General features: G+C 49.7%; 1 protein-coding gene across 16 annotated transcripts in view; it reads left to right on the forward strand.

Moving 5' to 3' along the window:
* The first annotated feature begins 558 nt into the window (after positions 1–558).
* TBC1D16 (TBC1 domain family member 16) overlaps positions 559–12,738 on the forward strand; it is a 41,851-nt gene continuing 29,671 nt past the window's right edge. For 3 of the 16 annotated variants that reach the window (XM_042840934.2, XM_065563791.1, XM_065563793.1), the window contains exons 1-3: positions 753–889; positions 5,394–5,500; positions 11,814–12,053. In XM_042840934.2, the coding sequence (XP_042696868.2) occupies positions 11,876–12,053 (178 nt within the window). In that variant the 5' untranslated portion in view covers positions 753–889; positions 5,394–5,500; positions 11,814–11,875. Of the gene's footprint in view, positions 890–5,393; positions 5,501–11,813; positions 12,054–12,738 lie in introns of all 16 variants that reach the window. The other 13 variants (XM_065563790.1, XM_065563785.1, XM_005283004.5 and 10 more) reach the window with 13 other exon arrangements.

The following is a 12,738-nucleotide window of genomic DNA, read 5'->3' on the forward strand; positions in this document are numbered from 1 at the left end:
AGGTGCCTCCCTTGTCTGGAGCATGCAGAAAGCCAGGTGGACCCTGCCCCACGCTGCCAGCCCGCGACCCCCATGCTGGGAGCTGCGGATCTGCCCAGGGCAGAGGCTGTGGCTTCTTGTGCCCGTCCTTGGGGTGGGGCTGGCCCAGGCCCCCTTGAACCGGCCGTGGCAGCTTTCAGCAGGTGACATACAGGGGTGGGGCTGAGGCGGGCAGGGTGCACCGAGGTAGCTGGGCACACTAGGGCTGGAACTAGGGGTGCTGCTGCCCCCCTGGCTCTAAGTGGTTTCCATCTAGACAGGGTTGAGTTGGTTCAAGGGCTCCCAGCTCCCCCACTACGGCTCCAGCGCCCCTGCCCAGGCGCCCACGGGGGTCGAGGCTCCTGGACGGGCCCCGCTGGAACTGCCCAGGGGCCGCTCAGAAGTACCGGGGGCCTCCTCGCAGGGGCTGTCCCGCCGCGGGACCACGGGGGCCGGGGAGGGGAAAGCGGGGTCCCTCTTGCCCGTGGTAGGGGCTGTCTCGTTGACGCGGAAGTGGAACGGACACCGGAAGTAGGAGGGGTGGCGCGTGTCCCTCCAGCTCCCCGCTTCTCGCTGGTCCCTGCGGGACGACGCCCGGTGACGCCCGGGCCGAGCACGCCCCATAGCCCCGCGCCCGTCCGGGAGGGGGCGGGGCTGCATGAGGGGGAGGGGGCGGGGCTTCCCGTGTCCACGCCCCCGATGCCCCTCCCCCACCCCCTCCGCCCGGCCCGGCCTCACGTTGCTGAACGCGGCGGCGGAGGCGGCAGGAGCAGGAGGGAGCCGCTGGTCCCGGCCCTTGTGCCTAGGGCCGGGGTGGGTCTGGAGCCACCCAGTGCGGGGGTGAGGCTGCCGCCTGGGGCTGGCTGTGCTGGTGAGGGGCTGCCTGCCGGAGCTGCGTCCTGGAGCGGGGCTTACGCTGCGGGTGGTTGTATCTCGGAGGAGGGGATGGCGCTGTGGGGGTGGGGCTGCATCCTGGCTGTATCCTGGAGGGGGGGCTGTAAGAGGGGCTGTATCCTGGAGGGGGGGCTGCAGGAGGAGGAGGGGGAGCTGTATCCTAGAGACGGGTGAGGTTCGCACTTTGGGGGATACTAGGGTCCCCAGATGTCCCGTTTTTTGGGACTTTTTCTTATGTAGGCGTCTATTACCCCCACCCGCTGTCCCGTTTTCTCACAGTTGCTGTCTGGTCACCCTAGGGGATACTGGTGGCTGCACAAAGGGAGTAGTATTTTCTAGACTGAGGATCTCACTTGCAACCCTGTAGAAACGTGTCTCCTCCATAAGCATGCCTGATCCAGATGCTCTCGGCTTCTGTCTTCCTTTTGCCATTAAGGAGCACAAGGAATGTGTGTTTAACGGGTGCTTAGGCTCTGGGGCAAATGTTCTAATATGTTTCAGAGTAGCAGCCCTGTTAGTCTGTATCCGCAAAAAGAACAGGAGTACTTGTGGCACCTTAGAGGTATGCATCCGAAGAAGTGGGCTGTAGTCCACGAAAGCTTATGCTCTAATAAATTTGTTAGTCTCTAAGGTGCCACAAGTACTCCTGTTCTTCTTTTTGCGGATACAGACTAACACGGCTGCTACTCTGAAACCTATTTTCCTACTCTCCACTTAGTGTGAGCTCTGCCCTGGGGGTTTCTGAACACTTGCTTGTCTTTCTGTCCCATTTTCAGGTGCACATTTTATACTGATGATTATTTCCTTGTCTGCTTCTCTTTTTGCTACATATGGATTTTGGGTTTTTTTCCCTTCAGAGTAAGCAATTAAGATTCCTACAAACAATCTCGGGTACCTGCCAGGTACCAAGGAATTTGTAAAATTCCGTTTTTTACAAGCTCAGATAATGAGTTAATAATTAAAACAGTTCTATTTGAAAATAGAAAAACTTTGGGTTGGAATGAATTTGGGACTTTGTCCCATCTCTGAGTGGTTAAATGGGAGATTCTGTGCTCCCAGATTAGCTGGCAATATATAGCAGGTGCCAGTGCCCGGAGAGCTAATTTTTCTGAGGATACAATTCTGTTAATTAATTTCTAGTTATTTCTGTGTGTATGGATTTCTCACACACATTCTTTTTAAAACTTGTCTTTATTATGTCTACACTAACATGACATGACTGCTGTGAAAGGTTTGATTCTCTCTAGATGTAAATGTTACATTGTGGCTAATAAATTAGCATTTTTTTCTGCCCACTTGTTTTTTTAATGTAGCAATGCCATCAGTGCTGAAGGAGGGGATTATTATTACTATTGTTATTTTATTGTAATTTGTATGTGCTGAATAATGAATGTTAACTCCAGAGTCTATAAAACATTAATCTTGTAACTGTAACATGTGGTGTCAGCATTTTGAGATCCTTTTAATGTACATTTAGGTCTCTGGGCTCAGAAGCCAGATGTTAAAATGCATATTAATTACATGTTTTTTGTTCTCCTACCCCCATTTGTTCTTAGTGGTAAAGGTGATGGGAGGGGACAAGAAGTGAGCACTGTGTTCCACCTGGGACCTTGAATGTGTTCATTTTTATCCTGTTCTTTCTCCTTCCCCTCCCCACTCTGTCCCCTACACTTCACGTTTGCTGTCCTCCCAGTGGCTAGCTGATACACTCCACCGTGAATCCATCAACACTATTCCGGAGTCAGCCTGAGGGTCTCAGGATAACTTAGCAAGATGCCTTCCTGTCCCTTTTGTTGCCCTCAAAGGGTGTGAATGTTACTGCTGGGCGCATTCTGTGCCAAAAATAACACTACATAATCATGCCAGTTTCAATTACTCTGGTAATTTATTTCAAAATACCTGTTAGCTAGTACATCTGTAACAATACAGACACACACAAATTCCCCCAGGAGTAGAGAGTTGAAGAAATCCCTGTGAGAACCCAGTTCCTGTTTCTCTGCCCCTTCCTCATTTCCCCACCACCAGCCCAGCCAGGGGGTAGACACCCGCCCCCCTCCTCCCCAGAGCCCAGGGATCCAGAGGGAGCAACAGCCTGATGTTGGGTCCCAGGCTTGCATGGAGTTTCCTGCACGCCGCTGGGAACTGCAGCTGCCAGGATCTTTCTAGCTCCCCTCTCTCCCCCCAGCAGTGTCTTCTACGTGCAAGCTGGGTTCTGCCAGGTCCAGTAGCCCCTTGTGGCAACTAGCAGCACTGCAGCCTATTTCTGTGGAGGAAAGGAAATTCTGCACACACGTTCATTTCTGCAAAATTCTGCATTGCGCAGTGGTGCAGAATTCCCCCAGGAGTATATTCTGTTCTGCCTGAGGAGACAGAGCCTGCCCCACTCCTACCTCCTCAGAAACATCCCGAAGCCCTGTCCCTCCATGCTGAGTGTGCCGCAATAGTGAGCAAGAGGGACTGTAACTTTCTGTCACATGCATGACTGTCCCCCCCCCCCCCCGTCAATGATTTACATTTCTACCAGCTGCTCCAGGCGCCCAACCCCACCTGTCTGTGCTGCCAGGGAGGGGCATGTGACCGTTCTCGCGGCTTCCCCTGTCAGAAGTCATTTTTCTGCAGGGAAGCAAAGAAATCTGTGGGGGACATGAATTCTGCACACACGCAGTGACGCAGAATTCCCCCAGGAGTAGAATGTGCTGTCCCTGCATTCTTAGCAGAAGCTGAACTGGGAATAGTACTTAGACCCTCTCCCATGGCAGTTTGGAGTAGTAACTAACCACTGCCCAATCACTGAAATTCCCTTTTAAGTTAACTTGAAAAATATCGTTTTCCTCTGAATAGTCACAATACTTGTGACTTGACTTTATTATTCTTTGTATTACCGTAGTGCCTAGGAGCCCTGGTTGTGGACCAGGACTCTGTTGTGTTAGGTGCTGTACAAACACAACAAAAAATGGTCCCTGCACCAAAGAGCTTACAATCTAAGACAAGATAACAGATGGATATAGATGAGGGAGTATGAGACCGTACTGGTCAGCATGATAGGCAGTGATCTCAGCACACTCAGTTGCTGCAATTTTATCGTCAGCTAAGAGACAAAGATTGTTTTAAGGAATAAATATTACAAATTAATGTAAGTGCTTCAGTCTAGTATCACGAAAAATCTGTATGGTTTGAAAGCTTGGGGTAGGGGCTGCATGTGGAGATACTGCTCGTCATACTGTTGACACTCAGTAAACTAACTCCCCTTCCCCATCCTCCGTCTAGCTGTGTGTCTTTCCTCAGATTGTGAGCAGTTCAGGGCAGGGGCCATGTCTTCTTGAATGTCTGGGCAAAATCTAGCTGCTAGCACAAACAAATAAGTAGGTTAAAACAAATTGTGGAAGGGAAAGATAACAGTTGTGTTAAACCCACATTGTTTCAAATGTCACTGGTGTGAATCAGTGAAGCTTATCTAAATTGTGGCTTTTGACTAAGCGTTTATGCTCTACTTGGGAGAATTTCCTTCAGGAAGGAAATGTTTGTAAGGACGAAACCTAGCTCATTCCTATGGTATAATGCTTTATAGTGTCTTTCTTACAGACTGCATTCCCAAATACTCTATAGAGCTACCTAGCATAGTTATAAAATAAAAAAAAAAGTTGTTATAGCTAAGGAAGAGAGGAATTAAGAGGGGTAGGCACAGGGGTGTGTGTGTGTGTGTGTGCGTGCGCTGTGGCAGGGATAAGAGATGACAGTTGAAAGTGGAGAGTTGATGAGATGGCCAGGTCCAGAGAGGCTGATGCAGCAGAGGAGAAGGCTATTGCACTCACTGTGGTGAGATTGTGTGAAGAAAGGCTGTGGAGGGTGGCAGTTTTGACCAGTCTCCTGAAAGGAGAGGACAGCTAGTGGAGTTGTGTGAACATCATTCATTACGGTCACTCTTGTTCATGGGCGTGAGAAAGCACGTAGCAGTGTTCTTTGCCTACTGGAGTCTGGATGTGGAGAGAGAGTTAAAAAAAAAAAAAAAAAAGAATTGCAATAGCTTAGGCAAGGGAAGATGGGGGCATGGATGAGAATTTCAGCTTGGGTGGAATCAAGTCCACGGTGTGCATAGGAAACATGAAGAGTAGTATGTAACCATACAAGGCATCATGGTCTGAGCATGGGACTAGCAATCAGGAGCTCCTGAGTTTTAATTCTGCTTCAAATACTTCCTTGTGGCCTTGAGTTCATGAGTTAGCCTCTCTGCCTCGGTTTCCCCATCTGTAAAATGGGGGTGAAGCTTGCCTCCATCCAAGGGGGGTTGTGTAGATTAATGTTTGAGGAATGCTTTGAGCATAAGTGCTGAGTATTTTGTAGGTGTGGAAGAAACATTAAGAATCAAGCCAAGGTGACAGACAGTGGGAGGAAGGAGGACAAGTGGGAGGCCTGAATCAGGGAGGAAAACGTTGTGTCTCAGGATGCTTATCTTGCCTAAGGAAGGCACTTGTGTCTTTGAGATGTTTAGCTGCAGGAAGTTGAGAGGAAGTGGCAAGTTTGTTTGGTCAAGGCAGACTGAAGGTGGACAGGAAGGTGGCTTCTGAGTTTCTCTCTCCATTTATCAAAAGTGAGTGAATGCATTACTGTGCTCCAATTTGGGGTGTGAGGGAGGTTGTCCTAGTAATTAGCTTAGGGTCAGAGTCAGAGCTAATGTAATTTTGGGTGACTCCTTTGAAATCAGAGGGCTTAATCCAGGGCTGATTTTGACCTCCGGAGGGTTTGACAAAGATCTTTGATTCCATTCACTCAACATCTCACTGTGTGAACAGTCTAACGGAGACAACCTGGGGGAAAATATTGCCTTTCCTATTCACTAGGGGAGTAGGATCTTGCTAGGCCTGTCCCTGTCTTCTCTCAGCCTGTCATGTGATAAGAATATGACTTTCAAACAATTACTCTTGGCTTCTATCCTCTGCTCTGATGTGCGTAGCATTAGGGGAAGAGCTTTGAAATTGGCTTATTCGTCTAGTGATCAGAACACACTGCTGGAATTTTTTAGATGTTAATGGTTAGGACAGAAGACCAGTACGGAGTAGTTATAAGGATATGGCTGGCAGGCACTTAAAAAAAAAAGAAGCTGTCAGACATTAACAGCACATTGTACGAGTGCTGCATAGTTCAGTATATGAAATGATGCCTAGCCTGGGGGCGGAGGGTGTGTGCATGTGTGGAGAGGCGCATGTGTTACAAATGGTGATTCAGTTACTGTGCTGATATCGGAAGATCCAGCTCTGATGCAGAAGGAGTGCGGTATTTTAATGTTTGCTTTTTGTGCCACGGCAGGTGGGGCAAGGAGTGAAGAATGGGCTCTGGTGATAGCTTCTCCCTTCTCTTGCAGCTAACCCTCGGATGCTGGGCCTGTCCAAGTAGGGCTGAACCTCTTACCCCTCTTTCTTCTGGGCTGAGACGCTTTGTCACTTCAGGTGAAGTCTTGGCCACACTGAAGTCATCTGGAGTTTTGCTCTTGACATCAATGAGGCCAGGATTTCACTCTGATGCTAATAACAGCTGCTGCCCTTCTCCTTAACTGTGTACGTGGCACACTGCTGCTGCTGCCAATAGATAGAAATTAAAGATGTGGTGGGGGGGGGCGGACCTAGTTCATTCTCCCCACAATCCGGGACTCATTCAGATGGCTCTCTACAGTATAGCTTTCAATAGCGTTGGCTAGACTAATTTTAAATAGCTCAAGCAAGTTGCTAGTAATCTGTTTTTTTCACACATCTCAAAGCACAAAGGAGGGGTAAATGTCAGTGTTCTCCCCATTTGACACATGGGGACCCCGAGACTTGCTCAAGGTCATACGCACGATAGTCAGGGTTCCTGTTTGCGGTCACTGAGTCACTGCATTCTCAGTGTTGCCTTTGTCCAACACAAACTAACACTCCCCTCTCCCATGGCATTTGAGAGGATAACCTCTGCAATAGCCCTGGGATCTCTCCTGTGGAATAAGGTGTGCTGACATAGTATTAAAGTCAAATTCAAGTCGATTGGAAGAGATTCCCTTGATCAGGAAAATGCAAAATTCATTTATAAGTAGATTGATAGGTAGATAATCTGATCCAAGTGTGACTCTAGTGCTGGTTTTTCCCGTTTATCCACAGGACAGCCTGGTCTCATTTCCAAACCCTGTTGTTTGGCTCATATTACTTTTAAGTATTGTGTTGTTTTCTTTGATTAACAATCACCCCTTGGATCCAACAAGATCCATTGCTGCGCACAGAACTGCTCAGCAACTTGGTCTCCAAGCTGCTGCCTCCCTGCTCCCAAGTTTGGTCTGAATTTGTCTATCTAGACTAGGGGTCGGCAACCTTTCAGAAGTGCTGTGCCGAGTCTTCATTTATTCACTCTAATTTAAGGTTTCCTGTGCCAGTCATACAATTTAATGTTTTTAGAAGGTTTCCTTCTACAAGACTATAATACATAACTAAACTATTGTTGTATGTAAAGTAAATAAGATTTTTAAAATGTTTAAGAAGCTTCATTTAAAATTAAATTAAAATGCAGAGCCCCCCGGACCGATGGCCAGGACCTGGGCAGTGTGAGTGCCAATGAAAATCAGCTCGCATGCCGCCTTCGGCACGCCTGCCATAGGTTGCCTACCTCTGATCTAGACTGTAAGCTCTGTGATAAGGAGCTTTGTCACCTTGTGTGTCTGTAAAGCACTGTTGTTACTGCACAAACCCAAAAATACATGCTGAACCCCCTGCCAGGGCCAGGCAGAAACCCTGCACTTCTCTTCTTTATCAGAGAACTGAAAGCTTGTGCAAATGGAGCCAGCAGAGGTTGGTCCAGGAATATCTGCCAAGTTGAGGGTGTGATCTGCCAACACTCACCAGGATCTTGTTATTTAAGTTTGTGAAAGGGGAAGGGCCTTTCTAAACAAGGCGGCTGGCTGTCAGAGCTATCTGAGACTGCTGGCTGCAGCTGTGCTTGGCTTCTAGTGAAGAGGACAACAGAAGTAGGATTCAGGGGGTTAGCAACTGAATGACTGCTGGCTGCATGATGTTTCTCGGGGGCGCTCTGCTAGCTGGGGAGCCCTGGCATTGGCTAAGAAAGGAACCAATGGCTGCATGAATGACCCCAGCAGCTGCAGCAAAGGGGTCTGACAATAGTTGCTGAGTGGAGCAAGCAAATCTTTTCTGTGTGTACTTAATAAAAATTGGCAGGCAGTGAGGGCTTATCAGCTAACTCAGTTCTCCAGCTTCCAGAGGGCAGGGTGGGTGATCTGGTTCCTGTTGGCATGTTAGCTGCTGCTACGTTGGAATAATCTCCGCTGTCACAAAAATCACAAGTTTAATCTGAAATGTACCACTTTAAAAAAAAAAAAAAAAAAAAAAGGTCAAACTCTAATGTTGACTTGCCAGCCCTGGAGATGGAATTCATCTTTGCATCCCCGGGATTGTGCAAGGCAAGGAGCAGTAGTACTGTAGTACCCCACCCTTGGGGCAGACCCTCCCAAGGGGAAGAGAGGTCAGTCTCCACGGTGCATTCGGTCCTAGCCCTCTTTGCTGAGGCTGCTAACTGTTGGGCTGCTTGTTAATTTCGGTGATGGCAGTACCTGTCTGCTGGGAATCAGACTGAGACTCCCCAACCTCATTTCATGTAGGACACGGAACAGCCAGTGGATAACGCTTGATCACTGCCAGTGTGGGCTAGAATTGAGCCAGCAACCTGGAAGTGAAATAATCTCTCTCTCCTTCCCAGTCCCCTGAACCATCCACTCGCTGTATCTGAAAGGCAGCACTTCTGCAAGGCATGCCCAGTGCACCAGCCCAGATTTCCTTAGGAGCCAGTGTTTCATGTTGTCGAGCCTTCCACTCCCAACAGACGCCTGTGTGCACAGACAGAGCTGGGGCAGTAGCCGCAGCCTAGGATCAAAGCAGCTCTTTTGGTTTTAGATCCTTTTCACTTCCCAGGGAGCAACTTTTGATCTTTGGTTGATGCTTTATTCTTTCTGAGCTAGATGGAAGCTAACGAAATGCAGCTGCTGCTGCTTTTCATTGGGAGAAGGCCTGGGCCTCTTCCGAGATTCCTGGGGGGCCCCTTGAGAGCTGCAGTGGTGCTGGATGGGAGCTCCTGCTCTGTGCGTGGAGAAGTAGCCTCTCTGTGTCTGTTGCCTCCAGCGGGAGTCCTCTCCCTTTATTTCTCAGATGCTTTCACCGAATCATAGCTGCCTCTGCCTTGATCTCATATCTCACTCAAACAGGTTCTGAATCTTTCAAGTGGTATTTTGGTGAGATGACTGATGCAGCTAAATCCACTCTCTCCGTAGTACACGCAGCGAGGAGCAGCCTATCTGCCCCAAGACAGGGTACAAGCTGTGCGGACTATTACATTGCTGTGATACAGGCTAAGTGTCTCCACTCCGGAGGTGTTGGCGCTTCGGGGCCTGTGATAAACAGGCAGGTTGCTCAGTGTCGCCAATCGCCATTGCTGTGAATTCCCTCAGCCTCTTGTGTTGAAATGTTATTTTGTAACTTCTTACAGAGACAGTAGGGGAAATTGCTCCAGACATCCCTCTGCTTCCTATTCTGGGCTGGGGAGGGACTATTTTTTGTTTACGATTGTTGCAAAAGGCTCTTCCCCCTATCGAGAGTCTGAGCCTAGAGTGCTGTGTTCTAAGACAGCCTGGAGAAGAATCAGTCCGGAGAGCCCCAGGCTGTGTTGTCTCTTTGAGGCTTGTGCCTGACAGGTGTGTTTCTGAAGGTGTGCGCAGCACTAGGGTCAGGAGTGAGCCTACGATGAGGCCAAAAAGTAAAGAAGGGCTTGCAGACCGATCCCCTTCAGAGCCGCGTGGGCTCAGCACGGAGCAGGGTTGAGCCATCTCGCTCAAGTCCCATTGATGACTGATGGGCACAAGCTGCCTTTGCTGAGGTCATGCTTCCAGCAAACACAAGTCAGGAAACTTGCAGTTCAGGCTTATGGCTTTTCCTGTAAAAAGGGCACTGTCAGCTACTCTTCGGAGCCATGTTTACTGTCTCTTGTGACGAGCTCTTAGAAGCTGGAAAACTGTATTTCCTTCCCTGCAGCGTTTACCCTCCCGTTTGAGACATGCTAGTTTTTCTTTTGGCTCTGTGTTTCCAGTGCAGAGAACAAGCCGCTCCCTTTTGTTCACTTCTTTCAAAAACCAGCATCGCTGGTGATGCCAGTGTAGCATCCCACTACTCTGCTGCCTTGTCTGCCCAGACTGGGAATTGGACATCAGTTTCCTGCGTGGCCATTAAGCCCCCAGTTTTATCTTGGCAGTTCTCCCAGCTCCTCCTGGCCCAGGTGGGATTTGGACTGGAGTCTCCAGCAGGCATGATTGGTTAAATCATTGTAGACAGGCCAGCTTCTATGCCTTCTTTTTCAGGTATTAACCAGTGAAGCTGTGTTCAGAAGGGCGAGGGCTGTTCAGTATTAGGTGCTCTTCGGGCCCCAGTGGTGTTTCTAGTGCACAGAGTGTCTCTGCGAGTAAGGGGGGTGGAGGGGTTCTCACTGACCTGTAACTTTTTCTTCTTTCTGTTCCTGGCACATCCTTTGCTTGTTCTGTTGGTACGTGGAATGTACTAACTGATCTCTCCAGGTCTGCACCTGGGCCCATGGAAATCTCTGGTGCGTGCTGGGTCAGGTTGGCCTGTCCATTAGGGAATAAAGAGGTGTCAACAGAAAGGAACAGCTTTGTCTCGGAGAGAACTTCATGGCGGTAGCTGCTTTCCCCTGTCCGTCAGGTGGAACGGAAGCTGGAGCTCTGCCTTTGTGTTTCGGGTTGTTAGTGGGATTGCTTTGTGCCTGCTCCGCTCCGTGTTTCAGCACATCAAGCGCTCTTCCTGGCCTAGCTGTTTAATTATGTATAGCCTGCACATCCCATCTGGATTCGGGATCTGGCTTCTCATTGACAGCGCCTCATTTTCAGTACAACGCTTACTTGGTGGTTACAGGGGGATCATATTCCACAGCTAGCTTAAGTTACCTATTGACGGATGAGATGCCCCACACGTGGCCCAGGGACGGCGTTCCATATTCTGTTCCAGAATCCATTTGCCTGCGGCGTGTTGAATGTTTTCTCCCTCTTCCCATCCCCCCAAAAAGCCCTGTTTAAATAATGTCAAGGTTATGCCAAAAGTCAGGACTCCAAGTGAATGGCCTTTTAAGCTGTACTACCATCAAGGGATCAAGCAGAGGCCCTGATGCCAAGGCTGGAGGTTTCTGCCTCCACTTTCATTTCCCTGCCTCGTGTTGGGTCGCCTCATGTCACAGCTTTTGTTTACTTCGATTTTGGGTAGACCCTGCAGGATTCCCCTGCCTGCCACATGGCCGTCATAGGAGAAACATATCAGACACTCATAGTTGGGGTTTTTGAATGACATGAGTTGCTCCTTCACCTCCTCTCCCGCATTATAATAACAATACTTAGCTCTTCTCGCCCCCCAGGGAGTGAGAGCCTGGGACCAGGACTTAAACCTTGGTCTCCAACGCTGTAGTGCAGGCCCTGCCTACGCCAGGCATGCTTCTCTGGTTTCTCACTTGCTAACACCAGCAGAGCTCCACCAGTGTGGGGCAGCTTAGGGTGCATGGCTCACCAGCTGGTGCCACGGCTTAAGCACCATGTCAGTCTGACCTGCTTTGAGTCTCTCTGGACCAGTTGTGGCACGACTGAGTCTCTTCCCTTCTCTGTGCCTCAGTTTCCCCATCTGTGAAGCGGGGATGATAAGACTGATTCTGAGTGGTTGGAGATGCGGGGATGAGGTAGCAGCTGACGGGAACCTTGCCTCTCTGTGAGGGTAGCAGCGTTGTCCTCAGTTGGTGGTGGTGGTTCTCACAGCAGGAAGTTCTCGCTCTTGTCTTGCAGCTGTCATGTTGCATTTCTCCTAACGCTGTTTCTTCCCTCTTGGCAGATCTTTTGTCTGAATTGGGCTCTTGATTGAAGTTGACGGATAATGGAAACATTCCCCTGGCAATGTCTCTGGGGCGACTCCTTCGACGTGCCTCTTCGAAAGCCTCTGACCTCCTGACCTTAAACCCCGGTGGTGGCGGTGGTTCGTCCTCCATACTGGATGGGGAGATTATCTACTCCAAGAACAATGTATGCGTCCACCCTGCCGAGGTGCTCCCAGGTGTCGGGGAGCATCACCCAGGTGATGGGGTGCTGCGCTTGCTGCTCACTCTTCTTTCTGTCTCTGGGAGTGTCTGCGTGTCCATGTCTGCACGGGGTTGGCATGCATCTGGGTCTGAGCACTTCAGGGGTGTTACCGTGGGGAGTGGGAGCTGAGGGACTGAGGAAAGGCGTCCGCTGAGCCGCCACGTGTTCTCATCAATGTATCTGTTGTTTTCCAAGGAGCTGTTTGGTGGTTTGAGCAGGGGATGGAGCAGTGGGATTCCTGGCTCTGCCACTGCCTTCCTGCGTGACTGTGCACTGATCACGTCACCTCTCGAGGCGTCAATGTCCCCAGCTATAAACCAGGGCAAATGCTACTTGTCTTGGTTCCCCGGGGCAGTTGGGTAATGAGGGTTATCGTTAATGTCTGTAAAGTGCTTTGAGATCTCCAGAGAGGGTCAAAGTTGACATTTAATGTGTAACACTTGGTCCTTCCCTCCCTCAGCTGCACTCTGGGAGGCCAAGTGCCATCACACCACCCTGATGGAACCAGCAGCCCCTTCAAGCATCCGGGGACAAGAAAAACCCTGATATTGGCTTCACTGGAGTCGATATAGGGCTTATCTTTTCTTTCTTTCTCCCCATTCTTGTCTGCTAGTGGCACCCTGTGTAGCCTTGTAAATGGACACCCGGTACTGGCTTAATATTGCAAAATAATTATTTTG

The sequence above is a fragment of the Chrysemys picta genome, chromosome 12 (assembly GCF_011386835.1).
Source record: "Chrysemys picta bellii isolate R12L10 chromosome 12, ASM1138683v2, whole genome shotgun sequence".
NCBI classification, from domain to species: Eukaryota; Metazoa; Chordata; order Testudines; family Emydidae; genus Chrysemys; species Chrysemys picta.